The sequence below is a fragment of the Pholcus phalangioides genome, unplaced genomic scaffold, assembly GCF_987345545.1.
Source record: "Pholcus phalangioides strain wild (caught in Gottingen) unplaced genomic scaffold, Ppha-v1.0 ptg000012l_1, whole genome shotgun sequence".
In the NCBI taxonomy this organism is placed as follows: Eukaryota; Metazoa; Arthropoda; class Arachnida; order Araneae; family Pholcidae; genus Pholcus; species Pholcus phalangioides.
Genome location: NW_028301605.1, coordinates 3,079,954 through 3,103,357, shown reverse-complemented (window position 1 = coordinate 3,103,357; position 23,404 = coordinate 3,079,954). Strand labels below are relative to the sequence as shown.

General features: G+C 35.2%; 1 protein-coding gene across 11 annotated transcripts in view; it reads left to right on the top strand.

The window, feature by feature from the left end:
- The window catches only part of LOC149079152 (uncharacterized), a 62,775-nt gene that overhangs the window by 29,688 nt on the left and 9,683 nt on the right, over nt 1–23,404 (top strand). For all 11 annotated transcript variants that reach the window (XM_089240040.1, XM_089240032.1, XM_089240038.1 and 8 more), the window contains exons 6-10: nt 1,800–1,892; nt 7,621–7,701; nt 7,814–7,885; nt 11,372–11,455; nt 18,046–18,257. In XM_089240040.1, coding sequence (XP_089096166.1) covers nt 1,800–1,892; nt 7,621–7,701; nt 7,814–7,885; nt 11,372–11,455; nt 18,046–18,257 — 542 coding nt within the window. The remainder of the gene's footprint in view (nt 1–1,799; nt 1,893–7,620; nt 7,702–7,813; nt 7,886–11,371; nt 11,456–18,045; nt 18,258–23,404) is intronic.

The following is a 23,404-nucleotide window of genomic DNA, read 5'->3' as shown; positions in this document are numbered from 1 at the left end:
AGCATAGCTACTTACAATATATTAATTATTCTAATGTATGCTTTATTATGAAACACGCCCTTAGGAACCTATTGCAGTGGTGTATATATGTGTAGACCATCTCTGGAGCTAGAGCTTTTAGTGACTTCAGACTATCTCCAGGTAAAACGCCCCTGTTTGTCCAAGGAGGGGTTAAGATGTGAATGAAGTAATTTCAAAAACCTGTGTGGTGTTTGGCGATAGAAGAAAGTCATTCGGATGTTGTCGAGAAGAATTTGAATGTCATTCAGAAAGCTTCTGCAAATCAAGTTGGAGTCATGACCCATGGCTCAAGAATCCCTGACTGTAAATGAATTTGTACGACCCTTCTCAAAAGACCTTGTGAACCAAGTTTGAATTGCAACCCATAGCTCAAGAATCCCTGGCTGTAAGTGGACTTATACAACCCATCTGAAAAGCCAGTGCAATTCAAATTTGTGTCATAATCCATAGCTCAAGATTTCCTGCCTATAAATGGATACGCCCCTTTGAAAACAGTTTGGGTCATGACCCGTAGCTCAAGAATCCCCTAACTGTAAGTGGATTTGTGAACTTTTTCAGGAAAACCTCCTGCAGATCAAGTTTGGATCATGACCATAGCTCAAGAATCCCAGACTGTGAATAGATTCATACTACCCTTATCGGAAGACCCTGTGAGTCATGACTCATAGCTCAAGAACCCCTGGCTGTTAGTGGATTTGGATGATCTATTTCGGAAGCCTGTGTGAATGAAGTTTGTATTGTGATCCATAGCTCAAGAATCTCTGGCTGTAAGTGGAGTTGTATGACCTATCGCAGAAGTCCTGCAACTCTTGTTTGTGTAACGATTATAGATTGCCCAGAAGAGATTAACATACACCATGAAGCCCTTGCAAGATCACGGCTAGTTTCCTGCTAGGAAGTGTTTTGTACCTGTGAATGTTTGTCTTCAGCTCCATGTCATTTTGACCTCAGAGCTACTTTGACATGCAATGACATCAAAACTTTTTATCTCAGGTTGTTGAACTTTCATGACTTTTCTCATCTTGTTAGGCTCTTAAAATTCCTAAAAATAAATTCTTTAAGATCTTTAGTTTAGTAGTGAAATGAAGTTCTGTCTAGAACGACATATTGGTCATTTTGGCCAATATAGAGATGTTTAACTAATATGATTGTAAAAATGCTGAAATGAAGTCTTCTTATGAAAGCATTAATGTTGAGGGAAATGCAAGTTCTATGGTGATATCTGCTTTTCTCCAATACATATACCCATTCAAAGGTACAGTTTTCAGAAAGATTGTTGTCGTACATTTAAAAATTTATTTAGCATTTCTATGGATCTCACGCACTTTTACTACATTGCATTCGCTGGTACAATATCGCATGATGAAAGAAATTTTCATTTTTTATGATTTTACCCATGGACAGGGCTTCAGTCTGTTGCAGAAATGATACTTATCATTTTTTGTTTCTTCTCACTGTAAATTCACTAATAGATTTGCCTCGCAAATACCTCAGTCTGGAAGTCATTATTTCACCACATATCATACTTTCGACTGAGCAAAAAAGAATAATTTCACATAGGGTGTTGCGAAAAATTTGCAGTTCTATATAGCAATAGGCCATTTATACAAGGCATCATTTTGAGAGGAACTCAATGATAGATTAATGACGTTTTCACAATTTTTTTTTTTTGAATATTGTTATGTGCAGTATCAGTGTATAAAGATTTATTGTAGCAAGGTTTAATAGTATATTACCATAATTTCAATATTTTGCATTGAATATATCTTTCATCTCAGGTTCAGGTGAAAGATGCGCTTTCTGCAAGGAAACAGACTGGTAGAAAGAGGAAAACTTCGGTAACTAGTGAACAAGATGCCAAGAAATCTACTGTTAGTGCTTTTGTTTAATAACCTATATTTTCTATCTCTGCAATTTTTTTCCCAAAATTTTGTATTAAAGCATATCCTAAAGGTCTATTTGCGCATATCTGTCTCATGTGGATTTAAACAAATATGAGGCAGGGATGAGCCATGACTGATTTTGTGTGTATAAACCAGGGCTAGACAAATCCCAGGTGTCAGGTCGCTTTGATGACTAAAAAATTTAAATTGCCACCTAATGTTTAATAACTGAATTGAAGTCTCAGGACCATAAAAGTTAATTACAGCCTGTCTACTAGCAGGAAAAGATGTTCCCAAGTCCCATAAAAGTCAAAGAACACGCTATTTTATATCAGTTTTGTCTGGGGAAGAAATGCTTGGTACTTATGAAATTTTTTGCTGGCGCTTAAATATTTCCCCGATTTGTCAAGCCCTGGTATAGACCTTAATTGTATTTTTTATTACTTTTTAGTCTTGCACACAAGTCCTGCATATCTAGTCGTCTTCTACGATCTGCATGTACATATCCCTTTCAGACCCGACATGCACAAATGTGTGGGTTGCTTTTTCTCACTGTATAATTTTTTTTTTACCTCGGGGAGTCGAGCCCGGGCTTAAAGAATTGTTTAAGTTTTGAGTTAGAAGTATCAACTTTGGGGGCTTTCATCGGAGGGCAGCACTAAAGTTGAACTTTTAGGGGATTTTGAAAATGCTTCCAGTAGATAGTGCTTCCGGGAAAAGTGTGATATATTACATAAAATTTAGCAATAAAATTCTGGGAAAAATTATATGTTAAGGTGAATATACCCTGCATCATCTTGGATGAAAAAATTTGAATGAAGTGAATAATTGCTTCACAAAAAAAAAGGAAATTGAAGAAAAATAAAGATTTGACGACATATAATTTATGTTTTCAATGTTTTTTTTTAGTATCAAAAATGCAAAAACATCTTAAAAATTCCAAAAAAGGCTCTGGTTCGAAAGGGTTAAGTCACAATAAAAGCCAGAAGACTGGCAAATCCTAGGTTTTTACCCAAACGAACTGGTAAAAGCCAGAAATGAAAACATTTATGAGCATCATTATTTTTCATTAACAATTAGTAAAATATTTTTTACACGCGAGCTCCATCATTCAGAGACTATATAATCAAATATTAATTTTCATTAATAGAAAATAAATTAGTGATATTAATTGATAATAAATACTGTGAAACTTTGGTAGATGGCAATCTCTATTCTGCGATGAACTTATCTTCACAGCCAGTTCTTCCCGGAATGGGCTCCATAAACACAATATAAAAGCCACCCCTGTATGCAGTCGGTGGCCAACCTGTTCACTGCCACTTCCTTATAGATATGAGTTGGGAAAAAATCTTGTGTGGGTTTTTTTTTTTTTCAAATGCATTAACAGTTGATAGTTATTAATCTTTATATCATAGCTGCCAAGTCTCCCGAATTTTAGCTTCATCTCTCAACCTCCTGAAAAGTTCTTGAATCTCCCGAATTTTTACAAAAGTCACAAAAAATTCCTAATTGTCCCTAAAAATTCCCTACTTTACTTACAAAGAATCTCTGCTTCTGAAAACAATTCCTAAGGGGGAACCCACAATTCTTGTGGGGCAAAAAGTCTTATGCCTTTTTTTTTTCCTCTTTCGAAATGCCTATTCCCCGATGAATTTCCTTTCATCAAACGATCCAGAAAAGGGCAGACTTTTTCTTTTTGTACAAGTTGTGTTATGAACATAAACATTTGTCATGGTGGAAAGTCTGCCATCACCCATGTGAACATCAAGCAAGTGTCACAAAAAGTCACTGCTCTTCAAAAATTGACTTTTTCCTTCATCTTCCGATGATTTTGGGGTCATTCAAACAGAATGTTTGTTTACATCGTTTCTGATTGAACACTATATATTTTTTTTAGATTACCATTGAAGTTTTGACCCGTAGTTTCACTTGTTTTTTGCTTAGGGATTTTATTCCCAAGGGTTTAACCTCCATGTGTGTAAAATCCCTTTTGTATTTATTAGGGCAATTTGTATTTTTATCATGGTTTTAGTATAAAATACGGGTCTGCGCAAAAATCTCCCTAATTTTCATTTACAAAAGTTGGCAGCTATGCTTTATATATATATTAAATAATATTTGTACATCAGTACTTTATAATATTTATACTCTACAGTTATGAAGAAAGACTTCATTTTTTGAATATGTTGGATGAACATAGGTGTCGGAGGAAGATATGATTGAAGTGTTCAAAATTTTCACTGAGATAGAGATCATGAATTATTAATACACCATCAATCAACTGCTTTGACAAGGGGACACCAGTATCATTTGGAAAGGAATAATTGCAGGTTGTGTTGTCTCGCAGGAAATTTTTCTCGAATAAGGTTGTTGATAAATGGAACAGCTACCCCCTGGAAGTAGTTAACTCTTAACATGATTGAACCTTTGAAAAGAAATGCAATTAACATATTGGGATAAATCAAGAAGCTATCCATACTTAGAATGAGATAAACCATGAATATTTGTTATGGGCATTGTATAATTTATCATGTATATATAGTTAGTTTTTGTAATTGCATTTTTAATTGGGTTGCTGTGTTTTGGAACTATATGACATCCGTATTTGTTATGGGCATCTTTTTATCAGCCACCTGATTGGGCATTTTGCCTGTTGTGGCCTTGTATTTGTACAGCATCATAAATACCTTTTCGGATCAATTACATTTTCTGTTCATGTGTGACACTATTAGGTTGGAAACATTTGTAAATTGGATGGCAATGGTTAATGATATGTAGTTAATCCTATCCTATAAGATAGTTTAAAATTTTTCTCATGGGTAACAGGGTAAACCAGATATATGACCTGTGATTTTTTCTGAATAGGTAAAGGATGTGACAGTTTCGGCTTTGAAGAAAATTTCTTTACTAAAAGTATGCAGAAATTGAGTAGAACAACAGTGAGCAAGGGAAAGAGTAAAAGATAGCAAGGAAAAAACAGATCTTGGGGGGGGGGGGTGATTAAGGAACAGATCAGATGATCTGGTATTTCAAGTTCTGCATAAAATGCAGTGAAACCTAGATGTACATAATGCTACCATACCAAAAGAAAATGTTGGTGTAAAGTGATTACGCAGCTCTACAAAAAAAAAAAAAATTTTGGTGCCTGGAATTTTTTAAAACTGATTTGGACTATATTTGCTGGTTTCAAACATAAAAACAGTTTTTCCCTATCAACTCTATTTTTTGAGATTCAGCTTAGCTGAATTATGCAATATTTGACTACACAACTATCGAGTTGGAGTTAAGTTGTGTTTTTTACGTGGGGATTGGGTCCTGCTTTTTTTCTTCCTTCTCTGTACTTTTGTCAGCAGATTATATGAAGCCATATTTGTTGGCATAACCTAGTGTTAAATCTAACACAACTTATAAAGTTACTCGTTTTCTTTTAAAACATGCACAATTCCGGTCTATTGCCATGGGCAATTTACCTTCGAATGAGTTGTGCTGGAAATAGTTCTTCGTTTTGAATGTTGATGAAAAGAATAAATGGCATACAGTTGAAGAAGCAGGGCTCAAGCTAGAAGATAAAAAATTCCTTTAGCAAAAAAGCAAAAGAAAAAAAGCTTTGGCAAACTGTTAATGATTGATGGATGGATGTCCACTCATTTCATACCTCCTGTATGCATTTTTGCAAAAATAACTACTAGTGCATTCTAAGATTTTCTTTCTAATTTAGTAAAAAATGCAACCACAGCTTCAACCCTGTGAAGAAGTTATGTTAATCATCCTGTTTTATTTTGTTACATATGTGGCGAGTACACCTCAAAAATAGAACAGGAAAGCCATACCTTATTTTGTTAAAAAAACTTACCTTGATTACTTTGGCATTGGACTTGGTGACCAAGATTAAGTTTGGACACATATATTGTGTGTAAAACTTGTGAAGGACACCTAAGACAGTGAACTAATGGGAAGGAGTCTAAAAATTATTGTTCCCATGGTTTAGGGCAGCGGTTCCCAATGTGGGTGTTAACGCCCCCTGGAGGGCAATGGAATGATCCAGGGGAGCAGTAGAAGCTACGGGTTTAACATAGGATCCTATGGGTTAGATTGCATTGGGGGCAATGGGAGAAAAAAATTTCTGAAGAAGGGGGGGGGGGCGATGTGTGGGGAAAAAAAGGTTGGGAAACTATGGTTTAGAGGGAACCCATAAGCCACTTTGATGACTGTTATTTTTGTATTGTGAATATAACCAGAGCTTTGGTCATGGAGAAGATTAGGTTTCACACAAACATCAATGGATAATTTGTGTGGATGTAAAAAGGGTTAACTTTCTCCTTGTTCAGCAAGAAGGCTACATGAAATATCCTTGCTTCTTGATAGCTTAAGAGATAGCAGAGCCAAACCATAAGCCTGGATAAGAAAAGAGTGCCCTACTCTTAAGAGAGAACATGGTTATTGGAGAAAGAAATGTCATTCGCGAACCCTTAGTTAGACGAGACAATCATCTTGCCTCTGCTGCATATAAAGATAGGGTTAATTAAACAGTTTATGAAAGCTCTTGATTAGGATAGCCCTTGCTTTGCATACATAAGACAAAAAATCCCTAGAGTATGTACAGAAAAACTTACAGCTGGAATTTTTAATGGTCCTCAAATCAAAAAGCTCATAAACAATCCTCATTTCTTGAATTCAGAGCGAAAAGCGAAGATCTCTTTCATTCGTTACTTGCACAGCCATTTCCGTGAGAATCTTGGCAATACTAGTGAAAAACAAGATGAACGACTTCAATACATAAAGACAATGGAGAACCTATACCAGGGCAGATGGGATACTCATATGATGGCAAATTACTGTTAGAATCTGCAAAGAGACAGTGTAAACAAAATTCACTCAAGAATTTCAAACTAAAGAAGGTTTCGGAGTAGAACAGAATGTTTCCTTTGGTTTTCATTTGATTCTCCTCATTTCTAATTTTAAATTAAGCTATTGTGGATTTACATGAGTGTTGCTGTGTTTTTTTTTCAATTCATTAAAAAAAATTTTGAAGAAACTTTTTTAAATTTGATGCTTATACCATGAGCTTAATTAGATGTGTTAACATATAAATAACAATACTGAACATATACAATACATAATCTCACAAACAAGAGCTGATGTGCAAAACTAATGTCATATTTGTTTTCAGCACCTGAAATTTGGATAAAAACAGTTTAAAAAAAAACCCTTTCACCAAATTATTTGTCGCCCTGTATTACCACTACATCGAGAGGCAACATCATCACAAGCCATTAAATTTTTGCTGCTGTTGGCATCTTTCCTGAATTGGCATTGTTATTATCACCAAAAAATGTGCTTTTGAGTATTTATTCATAGCAAAAAATTTTAATTGATAAGTTGATAAACAAAAGGTACAGTTAGTCTTTCCCTGTAAAGATTGTTATTGCAAATGCACTTTAGTGTATCACACAAAAAATAGCATTACAGAAGAGACGTCCTTGAAAGAAATAAAATGTGTAAAGTTTATAAAGTTTCTTGAATATTTTCCAACAAGAGTGATAGCCCTTTCAATGTTAAACGATATACTATAAATATAAACTCAACAATTTGTGGGCCCCTCATGTTATATATTTGGAGGTTTCAACTTGAAGCAAATGATTTTGGTCAACTTTGTTAGAAAATTTATTTTTTTTCCTAAAATCAGCTTCATCTTTCGATTTTTCTTCTCTAGCCAGTTAAGAAGAGGAAATTGGCTAAGTCGGAAAAATGTAAACGATGCTCTAAGCTCGAGGCCCAGAGTTCTCAAATGAAAGTAAGTATTCTGTTTTTGATAAGAACAATAGATTTTGTTCAGTAAGATGCTTATTCCTGTGTAAAATATACTTTTTGTTTGTTGAAATATATCTTAATCTTCGTGTCAATAGCGAAAGATTGCTAAGCTGGAAGAATACAAATTGAAAATGCCTATGATAAACCAAAAAGTCTTAGAGGAAAAAGTAAGTAAAATTTGTTAAATCGGGGAAGAACACAGGGTAATCCTCATGATAGAAGCGGTCCACAAACTATTGTGTTTATGAAAATTTACATTACTTAGAAAATGACATAAAAACTGACAAATATGTATTCCGGCAATTCAAATTACCACTTTGATATGTTAATTTTTTTTAAATTAAGCAATTATTTTATATCTTAATAAATGTTAATTTTGAAGTTATTTTTAATACCATGAACTGCAGTAGTTTTTCGACTGGTATTGCAACTTTAGGACAGTTGATTATTTTTGGCTTTCAGATTCTTAGTCTATGCCTTGCATTTTATCGGCAGCTGCGAACCAATGAAACACATGGCATTTGCTGGAAATTCAAATCTGAAAATAATCTGCTATCCCAAAGTTGCAACACCAGTCCCAAAACTAGCCTGGTTTATGCAATTTTTTTTTCAATTTTCTTAATAGTCCACTTTTAACGACCAATGTTCCCAATTGGAAACATCAGTTTTATTAATTGCAAAAAAGTATTTTCCTCATATGAAAGCACTTTTTTTTTTGGAATGCATGAGATTTCAATCTTAATTTTACACAACAATTTCATTCATGTCAGCACTAATGCCATAAATTTAATTTTTTTTAAATCGCCTATTTTTAAAGAAGAAATTTTAATCTTTTTTTGTTTTGATTTTAATGTTTCTATGGACATGGGTAAGTCCAGAAAACATACAAGAAATTTTTTTACATGAGTTTTATGGTTGATATCTCTAAACCAGCGGTTCTCAACCAGTGCTTCTTGTGCACTCTCCAGGAGTTCGGCGGCCGCTCGAGGAAAATAGAAAAAAAAACCAGTAAAATTAAAAAAAATAATTATAAATATTTTTAAATAATAAAAATAAATTGGTAACTTTGATGAATAATTAAAAAATTGGCCTACGGGGCTCCGCCATCAAACTGTTTTACTTAAAAGGACTCTGTGAGCCAAAAAAGGTTGAGAACCACTTCTCTAAACTAAAGAATCAGCGCAGAAAATAACAAAAAATATTAGAAAATTAATTCAAATCTTAATTTGGCCAATAAAAGGTTAATATTCTGCAAGCTTAATCAATTTTGTTCCACATTTATATTCTTCTGACCAAAAAATAATTTAGTTATATATAAACTGGTTGGAGTCTCCCAAAAACTTATTCAGTGAGCATTTGGGTTTCGTTCCTGTTTTCACCTCAGACACTAAATAATATATTTCAGTATTATAAGCGGTATTCTATAACATGAAACAAGCATAACTTGGACAACATAAATACATATCTACTGCATCCTCAGACTCCCAAAAAGCTCTTGTATCTTCACGAGGTATATTAGACTGCAGTGGGGAAGAAATCGTTGCTTTTAAGATGGGAGAGATGCCCCTGTGCTTTCCCTCCCCCTCCTGTAATGGCCTCACTGGTGACGTGAATTGTTGTTGCCATTGCAACACATCAACAAATGTTTCATTTTGGTGAGGAAAAGACAAAAATTGTGAAATAGCTGGCGGTGGTTTGGTCTCTGCAGTTACACTGGTGAGATTACCTGTATTTGGTATGTGACTTTGAGGCACGAATGCAAGTCAATGAAAAGTCTTCCTGGTAAAAAAAAAGTTTCATCTTAGAGAGCAACAGGCCTACAATGGTACAATTAATCAATTATTGCCCTTCACTCATTGTTAGAAAAATTGATGGCAGATTGCTTGTTATACTATACATAACAAGCATTACACATTAATGAACTTCATGTTAGGTTCACAACACGTACACACTCTTTCCACCATGCGCCAATTCATTAGAAATTCTTTCGAGGAATGTGGATGAAGAATATGTAGTTTAGTAGTATTCTACTAAACCAGACATGCACCTTGTTCATATTCCTCTGCAGAACTTCTATTTGGCACATGTTGGAATGTTTATGTGCATGTGTAGTGGAACTTTTGTGAAGTTAGTTTATGTGCATGTGTAGTGGAACTTTTGTGAAGTTAGTTTCTGTGTAATGTTTGTTATGTGTAGTGCGGTCATCTGCCACCAATTTTTCTAACTATGCATGAAGTTAGAAAGAAGTAGTATTCTGTATGTCCATTTGCCCATTTAGCCTATCTGTCATGTTAGCATGATTTCGAGTTAAATTTGGTTATATGAAGTAATTTACTGTTTGGCACTAATTGCTGACGACTAGCACAATGTCAAGTTTTTATGTAGAGAAAAAAATCACTTGATTTTACTTTCAAAAAATAAAAATCCCTTTTATATTTGTCTGTGTATGGTCGTTATACTGAATTCAGATTCACGTTAAAATCTCCCTAATTGTCATTCTCTGAAGTTGGTAGCTATGTAACTTAAGGCCATGCATATACATACACACAACATATTCCTGCGTGTCCTAATTCATTAGAAATTCTCTATAGGAATGTTCACAAGATGCATGTAAGGGTCGATTATTAGTATTGTAGACACATGTAGCAGATAGAAAAAGGGTGAAATGAGAAGCACTGCTAGATTTAAATGTTAGAAGACATAAATTTCTTATTATATACCTCTTATTATCTGCAGCTTCTTACCCCTTCCTTTTTTTTTCCTATGCAGCTAAAATAGAAATAACAATTTTTAAAATTTGCCGCTGTGGTGGTCGAGTGGTTATAGTGACGGACTCGCGATGTGAGGATCCGGGTTCGAACCCCACAGTGGTGGTCGGCTGAAGTTGGTTTTCTGTGGTTCCCAACTTCAAGGCACAAATGCGAGCCGATCTCCCCGTTAAAAAGTAGAGAGCAATAGTCCTACAACGATAAATCATTCAATCATAACACTTCACTCATAGTTAGAAAAACTGGTGGCAGATGGTAGCACTACGCATAACAAGCATTACAGAGAAACAAAAAACTTCACGTCAGGTTTCACTACACGTACACACACATTCCCGCATGTACCGATTCACTGGGGGTTCCGGGGTGTGTGTGTGGGCGGGGTGCATGTGTGGTGTAGCAGTAGTAGGTAGGGCCTCCAAAAAATGGCTCGGGAATCCATGATGTTTTTAAGTCAGCCACCTCGTTGGGCAATTTTCCTGTTGTGGCGTTGTATTTGTATAAAAATTAATTTGTAAAAAATAATTTTTTAAAGATTTTTCAGGGGACTTAAAATAGATGGGCAAGTTTTTTTGAGGTAATAGTACCAAAAAAACATGTAACATCATAGTTTACTGTGTCGGAAAAGAAACATTCTCAATACCTTAGTTAATCAGTGGAACTTTTTCCATCAGTTTTTCCAAAGCATGCATGCCTATATCACTTTCTATAATTCAGAACCCACTTTTTCCTCACATAAATCTACGGAGAATTTACTCTTCATTAGCATCTTTTGCTTAACACAATTTCATTTATGTAAGCGAAATTGCTAATTGTTTATTAATTTGCTTAATGTATATTCATTAATGTCTGCATTGATCATTCATTTTTGTACTTGTCAAAACTTAGCTGAAGGAAAATTCATCGAAGATGTTGGAGAACTTGTTGGAGGATAATTTCACTTGTGCTATTTGTACTGACGTTTTCATCAAGGTAAGGAATGGAAAAACTTGCTATTATTTTATGGGGGAAGGCAGAAAACCATGATGCTCCTCAGACTTTTATTTGTCTTGGGACCAAAGTTTCTCCTCTAATTTTTTTTTTACGTTCACAGACTTTTTTCTGTGCATGCATGGCAATTTAACCCTCCAGCAGGGGTGCACAACCTGGCCCGCGGGGTTACATGCAGCCCAATAGAGGGTGCCAATCCAGCCCGTGAAAGTTGTTCCAGCAGAAAAGTATTAATACGCACAACCCAATAAATACCTTCGCTGACCCATATAGAAGTTGCCATTTACAGCCAATAAATTTTTCAAAGGCAAGTAAAGTGTGTGTGTTGACATTTATAGCCAAAATATTTATCAAAGGCAAGTAAAGTTGCCAACTATCACTAAAGTTGCTGAAAAATATCCAATCATGGGGAAATGTGTACTGCAAGTCAAAATGAAATTCACCAAAAAAAAAACACACATTTCACAAAATATATGGGATGAATAAATTTGTGTGATTATGTATATATACTAGCTATATATACCCGGCGTTGCCCGGGTTTTCTTCAATGAGGCTTTTTGGATCACGTGATATCTCCCTCTTTCTTTGAGGGACATACAAACCGTGTTCAAGTTGAACCAATATGGCCACTCCCTGCGTGACTCATGAAATAAACAAATCTAGATTTAAAGAAACGTAGAAATGAATTTTTTTTTTTTCTTTTTCAAGGGGTGTCAAGTATTTCGACCCCCCCCCCCCCGAAGTTCTAGTTATTCATCTGCCTGTTTCTGCTTCAAAAAATATTAAAACTGTGGAATTTCTTTGATGTACTTTATGAGCCCATAATTAATTTTAAAAAACAATCTAAACTATATGAATTTATGCAGTTAGACAATAAGGAGACATTAATTTTCATACTTGAGAAGATATAAATAAAAAGTTGAAATCAATATTATTGCATGGATATCCAACTCAAAAGTAGGTCTGGCTAATCACTTCATATTTAATCTCCTGGGCTTCGTATATCTCTAAGCTAACTCAATATTTCAAAAATCTAGAATTCAATAAAAAAAAAATTTAATTATTGATGTGTGGCGGAAAACCCCACCAAATTTCCGCATTTCTACAGTAAAATCGGCAATTTTAACACTGATTTCTATGAGGATTACCCTTTTCCTGACCCTCAAAGCGATGCTGATGATGATTACGACGTCATTCAAAAAGCTTCATTACTGAGAGTATTGAAAATGTGGCCAACCATTATAAAGGCATAAACTATTATACATATGCATATGCTAACAGGATTAGAGAAGTGACAAACCATTGTAAAGGTATAAAACACCTCTGAAACGCATTGCTAGGGAACCACGGTAACCAAAGTAAACGTTCGGAAAGTGATTGTTGAGGCTCAAAAACTATTGTTGCCCTACCGTTTTTTGCCCATATGGGGCATTTGCCCTACGCTGACGAAATTTTAAAGTAGCCTATCGTTCAAGTTGGGTCCCATTTGGTATATATGCGAAATTTGGCGACGATCGATCTAAAATTGTAGATTTGTATAGAAAACATACATACACACACATACAGACTGACAGAAAATCAATTTTATATATATAGATAAAATTATGATAGTCATAATTATCAAAGTTTTATTAAAAAAAGAGTGGAATGGCAGATACTACAGGAATGTTATGCAAAATACAGGTCATATGGTTACTGTATAAATATACGTTTCTGGCCCACAAGCTGCAGAAATACTGCATATCTGGCCCTCAAACTGAAAAGGTTGTGCACCCCTGATATACACCAGTTTCCCAAGCTTTCTATTCCATTGCTCTTCCCCTGATATAAGAGCATAGTTAATTAGCATGACTTAACTGTAAAATAGCTGACAAATCTCCCAAAGTTTTATTCCATTTCCCCGGACTCCTGAAAAGTTATTATATTTTCCGAATTGACGTGGTTGAAACAAATCACATTTTGTAGGGGAGATTATTCCCCAAAGAATTTACCCCGAAAAGTCTGTTGCCTTATTTTTTTTTCGAAAACGACATTACACGATCCAAATCATTGAGAAATGTTTCATTTTGACAAAAAAAAAAGGCAATTTGCCAAACAGTCAGCCTCAATTTGTTTCTTTCATTGTCGAATCAGTGAGGTGAGCTGTATGTTCTTTGATACGATGATGAATTTTTGTTGTCATTTTGATTTAAGTGTAGTAACTCGTAAGATAAATCTGTTTCTCAAATTTCTATTGAATTGAATCAATCTAAATGAAGCATCTATAGAGTGCTAGTATGTGGTGAGCATTATAAATCAAAATCGGGACCTGGAAGACCCCCCCCCCCCGAGTGACGTTTATATGACGACAGAAAAATAAGAAGACTCGCTTTGCAAAATAATCACTCTGCTAGTGAAACGGATATAGAAATATTTTAAGAGGAAACTGAACATTGTTGAATTCACAAAGTTGGGTATTTGTAATAGAGCAAAATGATTCATGCAACCTACTTGAAACATCACTATTAGCAAGCAGAATTGGACTGGACTCGAAACCGTCATATTCAGATCAATGGCTGCTTATACTCTACAGCAGGCATCTTCAACCAAAAGGAGCACCATGGTGCTTGGTGCTCGTGTCTAATTTCGTGCTCACGAGCACTTCATCAATGTTTCAATTAAACACCTTGTACAAACTGTAGTCAAGGATTGAAAGCATCCTGATTTTATGCATTGGTATGTCAAACTTGCCTTGAGAGTGCTCTTCTTTTGATGATAGGTACAGGTAATGCTCGCAACTAAAAAAAAGTTGGAAGACCTCTGCTCTGCAGTAATGAAAAGAAGTGAAATTTAGAATGGCCTAGGTGCGAGGTTATTCTTATTATTTGCATGATCTAAGAAAGATCCATGAACTTTATTCAGTACATAGCAAGGTGGAAGTTCTGGGACGGTATTGGGGAGTGTTTGGTTATGATGGACAAATCTCGTTGGCATTCTTAGAGGCTAGTCAGAATTCAGAAATGTACCAAGTACCACACACTTGAAATCCATTTATTACCATTCTGAGAAATATTTGGTGGTTCAAGCTGGGTTTATCAGCAGGATAATGCTTCCATCCACACCTCAAAAGTTAATGAAAAAGTGATTTAGAGCCAAAAACGTCTCAGTTCTAGAGTGGCCTGCCCTCAGTTCAAACCTCAACCCCATAGAGAGCCTACAGGGTGTCCTTACACATATTTTGTATGACAATGGAAAATAATATTCCCCAGTTTCAGAACTGAAAAACACAATTGAGAAAGCGTGATTTTATGTTCATCCAGAATTTCTACAAAACCTGGTACTCTCAGTAGAAAATAGTGTGTTTGAAGTTACTAAAATTATTGACATGATTTCTAAAAAATAATATTGAAGATCTATTTGCTTAAACCTTTTTGGCATGCATTTTTATTGCTTTCGCTATATCAAAAATCAAAATTGATGTTGTGCCTAAACTCAGTGCAGCATAAAGCTGAATTGTAAGAACTGCCTGAAATTCCAAAGTAACTTTCATAAAATGCTAAGAAGTATTATTTTGAAAAAGAAAAATAGAAACTGATTGTGTGTGTGTGTGTGTGTGTGTGTGTGTGTGTGTGTGTGTGTGTGTGTAGATATATATATGGATGGATGGACAGTTTAAAGGAAGATGAAAACTGAACACACCTTTTTAGCAAGCCATAGTGAGTAAAAAAGTGTAATGAGATTGTGTACTGTGTGATACAGTCAGCATATTTCTCTTTCACGCACATGCAGATGAAAAAAGATAAGTTCCCTTTATGTCCAGGCCATCCAGTTTGATGCTAAGTTTTATCATGTCCAATGAAGGAATTTTTTTTTATCTGTTTTCTCTTAGCTTAATCATTCACTTGACATGAAATAGGTAAAAAAATGTCTCTGAAAGAGTGGTGTATCGCAAAAGTGATTCCAAGGTGGAAACAAATTGATCTGGCTCGATTGACTCATGGGATTCATTTTGATTGGCACAAAAATTTAGCTTATGATGCTACTGTTTTATGTCATCATCCATATCAACTAAAATATTCCTTAGCCAATGGATGAAAACGTCAAAAAATCTTACTTTAACCAAAAAATTTGTAAGCCAGGACGTCCATTAGCAGAGGTATCGCTGTATATTACTGTAATTTTACACCAGTGGTTCCCAAATTCCCAAACTATATGTCATGACCCCCTGATAGGTCACGCAAATGAGCTAAGGAGTTCATGAAAGGTTTTCTAAAATTTAAACATCTTAAAATAAATTTATTTCTTTTGCAATGTAAATAACTATGTCAAACCTAAAACACACCTTAACTCTTAGCTAAGCCACTTATTATCCATGAATGCACTCACTAATAAAAAATAAAGCACCACTAATAAATTCAGGGCTTCCACTCGTCCTACTTACTTTTTTTACAAAATTCTATCAACAAAATCTGTGTAATTTGTTTTTAATTGAGCAGTAAATCATTGATATATTGCCAACATTTTGTGTGTAGATGAAGCAACAGTTTGCATTACAAGGGAGTTGGATACCTAGGTCTATTCTAGATTTGGTGATTCTGATGCTACCCAATAGCATTCCGTTGTCGTCTTTATTTTTAGGGCATGCAGAGGCATAAGAATGTATACAATACTCAACAAAGAGCTAGAAATGAAGTGCTTCATTTTTCAAAAATGATTACACTGGTATTGAAAAGTAAAATGTAAAGAAATCCCTTTAAAAAGGGGGATGGCAATGCAGTCAAACCATCTGGTTCACCTTGACTTATTTGCATCAGATCTCGTAATTCACACATTTTGCACTGTGCTTTTGAAAGTGGTCTCGAAGGAGCGCCAAATGTACATGTCTTCATAAATTTGCCGTGTATTGTGGAACAGAGTTGACAGACTGAACCTTGGAAGAGACTAAAAAAAAATAGTGAGGAGAACAGAAAAGGATGATCTGTGGGGCTGTGTCATTTTGTTTTCACTTGAATCAATCTTACAGGATAGTGATATGAAAAAAACAAAAATTAATGAAAAAAAAAATTTGTAGAATTTTTTGCTTATGTTTGTAGAAATTTTGTTTGAAATTTTTCAAAATATGATTTTGTAGAAATCTTATGCTATGATTATGTTGTCTGAGGGGGTATCCTCCCCATCCTACTTTTTAATCCTACTTTTTCTAAATTTTTGAGTGGGAACCCTGAATAAATTAGACACTACAGGGTGTCTGAAAAGGAGAAAATCCCCGATAAAATTGAATACCTTAAAAATGTTAAAAGGGAAAAAAATTTTCTATGGTTGCCTGTGAAATTTTAATTACCAGGTTTGACGAAATTATGTAGTTGCAGATTTTAATGACAGGAAGCCCTACAATTATTCATTCAACTTTCATTGATTGTCAAACACAGGTTGATGTATTCACTGCATACACGCATACAATCACAAGCACTGATGTATCTCAATCAGAATGTTGGTTTTCAAAAAATTCAGAAAAAATGCAGAGTTGATTATGCACATGTGAACTGTATTAGTGCAGGGTCATCTATCGATTAAATTTTAACAAGTTTGAAAAATAGGGGAGAGGTTGCCAATAAAATTCTTGTCAAAAGGGGGGGAAACACTTCTGAAAGTTTTGAACTACTGCTTTATACTATGCACGCATTGCAACCATTGCAATTCTTGACTTTTCCCTCTCCGCTACCTTAATACGTAAAAACCTTTTTGTATAACCACCTGCAAGTGATTGATAGGAAATTTTGTCACTTTACACTGACCAATTTTGTGAATTCCTTCCCTGGGAAAATTTGCTATTCACAACTGACCCCCTGTTTTTTTAAACAATCCTACTCTAAAATAAAAGATTGATTGTGAAGGGGGAGGTACTTTTTTTACTTTCAAGTGGGCATTTATGTTTTGCATATATAACCGAACGGACCTAGCTTGAACAATACACTACTTTAAGTTTGTCAGATCTCGACAAATGCCCGAAATGGACAAAGAACTGTCGTGATACAATGGTTTTTGGGCGTCAACAATCACTTTTGGAATGTTTACTTTGGTTACCGTAGTTCCCTAGCAATGTGTTCAGACATGTACAACAGTTGTATATGCCTTTACAATGGTTTGTCACTCCTTTAATGATGCCAGTATTATGTATGGTAGTTTATATGCCTTTATAATAGTTTGTCACTTTTTCAATCTCAGTAATTGAAGAAAACTGAGGCAGCGCCGGGTATTATAGTTAATTATAAAATATGGGATTGATGTTGTAAAAATGTCATGTAATTGACTTTGTGTGGCATATGAAGGAAATATTTTAACTTTAAAAAGTATAAAGAGTAATTGAGGCCAAAAATGACATAAATGAAGGAAGTCGTGTAAACAGGGTTTAACTGTAAATAAGGGATTTCAAGAATTCTCGAGAAATATGATTTCCCGTTCCCGATGGCTTCAAAATGTTGGGAATTTGGAAACTAGCTCTTATATTCTTTGGGAAGGCTTCTTATATTCTCTCATAATTGTAGTAATGTTTGGCCACATTTTTGAAAACTTTTCCCTCTACATTTTTCTAGGCTGTCTCATTAAGCTGTAGCCATACATTTTGTGAAGTGTGCTTATTGAAATGCAAGGAGCAGAGCAAACTTTGTCCAATGTGCCGCACCCCAATAACTTTACAGCATAAAGTGGATGTTATAGATAAATTTGTGGATTCTATGATGGAGAAAGTGGAGCCAGAAATCAAAAAGAAGAGAGAGAAGATCATAGCTGAACGTGAAGCCGGAAGGTCAGTTGATAAGTAGAACTGACATTATTATTTGTTTATCTATTGTGATTTTTTTTATAGTTGGATATAATAGATAACATGGTTCTCAACCAGGAGCCATATGTCTTCCTTGTGGCACTGGTATATTTAGGGGGGGGGGGCACAGAGCTCATAAAAAATGAAGAAAAGGAATTAGATGTGAAATGAATTTTAAAAGTGAAATATAAGGGGGAAATGTTATGTTACAACTTTCAGAACCTGGACTATGTTAACCCTTTAAGCGGCAATGATGAGATATTTCACCTCCATAAAAACCTCGTATTTTAGAATTGGCAAGCCCAGATGTTTTGTAAAGTTGATTTCTCAATGGAAATCTTTTTCCTGATTAGTTTGCACCTGCTTAAAATCAGAAAAAATCCTCTTTCATTAAAAAAAAAAAAAGGCATTTCAAAAGGCGGGGGGATTGATGATTTCTAATTGCTGCTTAAATTGTTAATGCATAGGCCCATCCGGGGGGGGGGGGTCTCATGCCCATTTTAAGCCTACATGATGAAAATCTGTTGTTTCATCTTCGAGAGTAAGCATAGAAATAAAGGATGAAAAGCATATAGTAGAGCCTCGGTAATTTGAGTCTTGAAAGTCTGAGGTTCCAGATAATCTAAGGTGGTGGAATTTTTTGAAATTCTTTCTCAAACCTCTTCGTGTATTTCTTTTGTTTCATTCTTCCAAAGAACGCGACTAATTTCAGTTTTTGGGAGGGGGGTACTTGATTCCTAGGCTGGGGTCTAGGTGTGACCCCCCCCCCTTCTTGTTAAAATGTCAATTTACATCTAATAATTAACGATAACTGCATTTTTTAAATAGCTTAAAAAATAACAATAAAAACAAACAGCACGCAAATAACAATTTCATGAAACATGATATAACTGGTTTTTTTCTTCAAAACACTTGGGTTTGGGATATAACCTTCTTTCATACTGGCCCACTTCTCGAAAGCTTTTTCAGAAGTTTTTTCTTTCTGGTCCTTCACTTTTTATCATGATATTGTTGATGTGGAATAATTTGAGTCTGTTTTGAATGTCAGTTTTGATGTATTTAATGCACTGAAACCTCTTTCACAGTCTGCTGCATGCGAAGGAATTGTTATGGCATGCTTGACAAGGAAACACATCAATGGATACTCAAAAGAAATTTCATTTACAAACATGAAATCAAACAGCTCTTTCAAGTTCATTCATTTGCATCTGTTGTACATGATTTGTTTAAACAACTCTCAGATAACAAATCAGATTAATCAAATTCCATTGTTCAGGATTTGCAGTCGGCAGTTTGGAGGTTTAAGACATTTCACCTCTGCAACAATATGTGTTTCATTTTCAAAATTTTCTCTGACATTTTTAGGGATTTTATCTAGAAAGTCCATCAAATGTGTACCAGTTTAGTTTTTCATGGATTCTAAATTTGCTAAACAAGTTTTTGGACATACTTGAGTAAATTCAAAATCCAAATTTTGTTTTTGAAATGCTATGCTTAGCTTATTTATGGTGAACATTATGTCATTCAGCATTAAAGTAGTAGCAAGAAACACACAAGAATGATGCCATTTGTTTCAGTAATCTATGGGGTACTGGTCTTTTATCTTCTGCAAAAACAGGAATAAGGGAAGATCAATTAGATTCAATATTCAATACACTGTCTCCTAGAGACAAACAACCCCCTGGTTGTTGATAGTTTTAACACTTTGATCCAGAATATTTTTAGCTTGTTGTAATCACTTGGTATTTGTTGGAGACTTTTCAAAATACGAGTGCACACGTTTCAAAATGTCTTAATATTTTACCAAGTTAGCAAAATGGAAGCAGCCTGGCTAGATGCAAGTGCCAGCCTATGTGCAACAGAATGCACTGAAAGAATATGGGCATTGTGCTTTTGGAAAAGGGCAGCCACTCCCGGTCTAATTCCAATCATTACTGAGGGACCATCTGTAGCCAAAGAAGAACATTTAGACACATCAATGCCGAACTTCTCCAATGTTATTACTACAGAAGTATACAGCAGAAGCTCCTTCAATTTCCTCTAAACACATATAGTAGGTAAATATTTTACCCTTGTCAATAAATTTCACATAAATTATAAGACTTTATTCCTCTAACACATCAGCACATTCATCTACCATGATTGAAAACCGCCTTTCTTTTTTTTTTACCCTCTCTACTATTTCTTCTTGGATTACTAATGCCATAGCCGCTTCTGTAACCTATATTGAGTCATAACTGATGCTGGAAGTCACATTCAAACCTGCAAGTGAAGAGCAACCCAAATCCATGCACAAAAATGCTTCTAGGCCCAGAATATTTTTGTTGCTGTTTTCCTTGGCTTGCAAATAAGCAATCTTCATGGCAGATTCCGCAGCTTTACCACATGATGATGCCACTGACTTTTGCCACACATTACTTTTATTCAAGAATCTAGCTTCCATAGCATGCGTATGGTTCACACCTATCTCGTGTTTTTTCAAGGTATCTATTTTGGAAACAAGACATCCTGCAATATAGAAACATAATACCAAACATATTGAATCATAATTTTATTTATCCAGTCCACCTGTGAGACGTGACAAGTGTAATCTTTTGAAAACATATAAAAAAAAAATCAGTAATTAATTAACAGAAAAATATATCTGAACCTAATAATACTACTACTAAACCAGACATGTACCTCATCCACATTCCATGGGTGCAAGAGCTGCGCCCAACTGCGCCGAAACGGTTCTCTTGCTACATGGTGCACCAAGGCTCCGAATTCCTGCGCATTTGCGCCAATTCTTGTTTCTGGTTCGCGGAGGTACCGCTAATGCACTGTAGTGCGTCAAATACCGGGAATTTTGGAAAAAGAAGCATGAAAATTTTGTTCACGGGACGCGTTCTTTCCGAGACATGGAAAAAAATACGGAGGGAGAGACTTTAATTTTTTTTTCCACTTCCCACCATCTACCACAATCGCGTTATGTCGTGACCTTGGAAAGTAGTTCTACTGCGTTGAAGTATAAAGTCCTATACTGTTATTGGTTAACCGGCGGGCTATCAAAGTCCCTGAATGAATATGGCGAATACTCCGATTTTGGAGACCGTTTTTTCTCCTGCAGGTTATATACTGAAAATTACGGTAATTTCGCGGCTGCCAACCTGCGTTCAAAGACAGCATACATCGAAAACAGGATTGGTTTACTCGTTTAAATTACCGACATTTTTCGAAGATCATGTCGCTAAAATATTCATAGTTTTGTCATCTAGTCACTATGCGGGCGTGTGATTATCGTCGGCAGTTGCCGATCGTGGCAATTTCACATTGCGAAAATCCGGATTTGGTGAATACAGGGGCGGCTCGAGGAAAACAATTTCTACCCATGCGAAATCTGTTTTAGGCGCTACTGACTGCGTTTTTTTTTTTTTTGGTAAACAAAGCTTTTTTCACTCTTTCAATTCTATTTGGCACCCCCTCCTAGGGGGGCGCCCAATATGGCCGCACGGTCCGCCACTGTATTGGTGGGGGAGGGGCATGCTTTTAACAATAGTCAAAGGAAGGAGTTTGTACTAGGAGCATGTGCTCATTTTACATAACTTCTGTGAGATACCTTTTATTATATTAATGTCCTACCTTTCCAAAACATGTTGTTGGAGAGAATGAAACGTTTGCACTCCCTCTTGCATTGCTGGGATGGTACATTACTCCCTCACGTATTGCTGGGATGTTGCTCAACTTTGTATCACTAACAAAACTATTAATTATGTGTGATGAATGGGTTGCATTACAATGCAAATAATTACAAGAAGTGAAATCAGTTCAGAGAGTACATAGATATTGGGCAGACATATTCAAACTTTATAACCTTGAAAGCAGCCCAAAGTTCAAAATTTTGCCAGTTTTGGTGAAGGCTTTTTTATCTTTAGCACATGGTAACGCAGACAGTGAAAGAGAGTTCATTGTTAACAAATAAATAAAAGTCTGTTCGAACATTGAAAAATCTGTCCATCCAATGCTTTAATGGAATAAGACATATAAAATCTTATGTTCAAGGGCATGAAATATTTGAAAAAAATTGTCATTGAGATGCTGAACTTCTGAAAGCAACTCGTGATTCGTAATATATTAACATACTATTAGGTTGAGAAATTGTTTAAGTAAATAAGGTATTTATATTTTTCTCGTTTTTTTTCATTTTGCTTTTAAATTTAATAATTCCTTTAAATTTTGTGAGAAGCTAATTTTTTTTTTTTCACGGAAACCCTTATTATATCCTGCAAACACTTTTTTTATATATCAGGATGAATAAGATTTTGGTGTTCAAGAAGCAGAAATTCTTGTTGCCTAGGTTTTTAGTATGCATGTTGCTTAATTTGAAAAGAGTTTCATAATTTTTATTCATCATTTCAGTAATGCATGTTTTAGTAGTGACAGATAAGATAATTCAGAAAAAATTTAAGTGGATTTTAATTTCTGAAGGAAATTTATTTAGAATTATTTGTTTCAACCATTTTTGGCAAAACTTTTGGCATTTCACAGAACAATTACTCCTTATATTGCAGATATAGTTCGTGTTTAGTTTTGCTCCATTTTCAAAATTTGCTGCTCCAAAAATGAAATTTGCTGCTCCGAAATAGATGAGGGGCGCTTGCACCCCTGACATTCCTCCAAGGAATTTCTAACAAATTGGTACATGTTGGGATGTGCATGTCCGTGTTGTGAACCTAACTTAAAGCTTGTTTCTGTGTAATGCTTGTTATACTGTTGCCTTCTACCACATATTCTTTGAACTATGAGTGAAGTGTAATGTTTGAAGATTTTATCATTGTAGGCCTGTTGCTCTCTGCGGCAAGACTTTTTAATGGAGAGACCGGCTTGCATTCGCACCTCGAAATTGGGAACCACAGTAAAACCTAATAATACTAATGATCTTTAGGCAAGTTGACTTGAACCAGCATAAATTTGTTGGAGCATGGTTTGTAATAACAAAGCCCGGTTGACTGCCTTGGAAAAACCAGGCATTTGAAGTGGTCATTTTTGATAGAACACAATCATTTTAATGCCAGAAAGATACCTACAAATTTTTTGAACCTGCAATTTTTCCGAATGATTATCCTACCATGCTTTTGTTTTGGATTTGAACC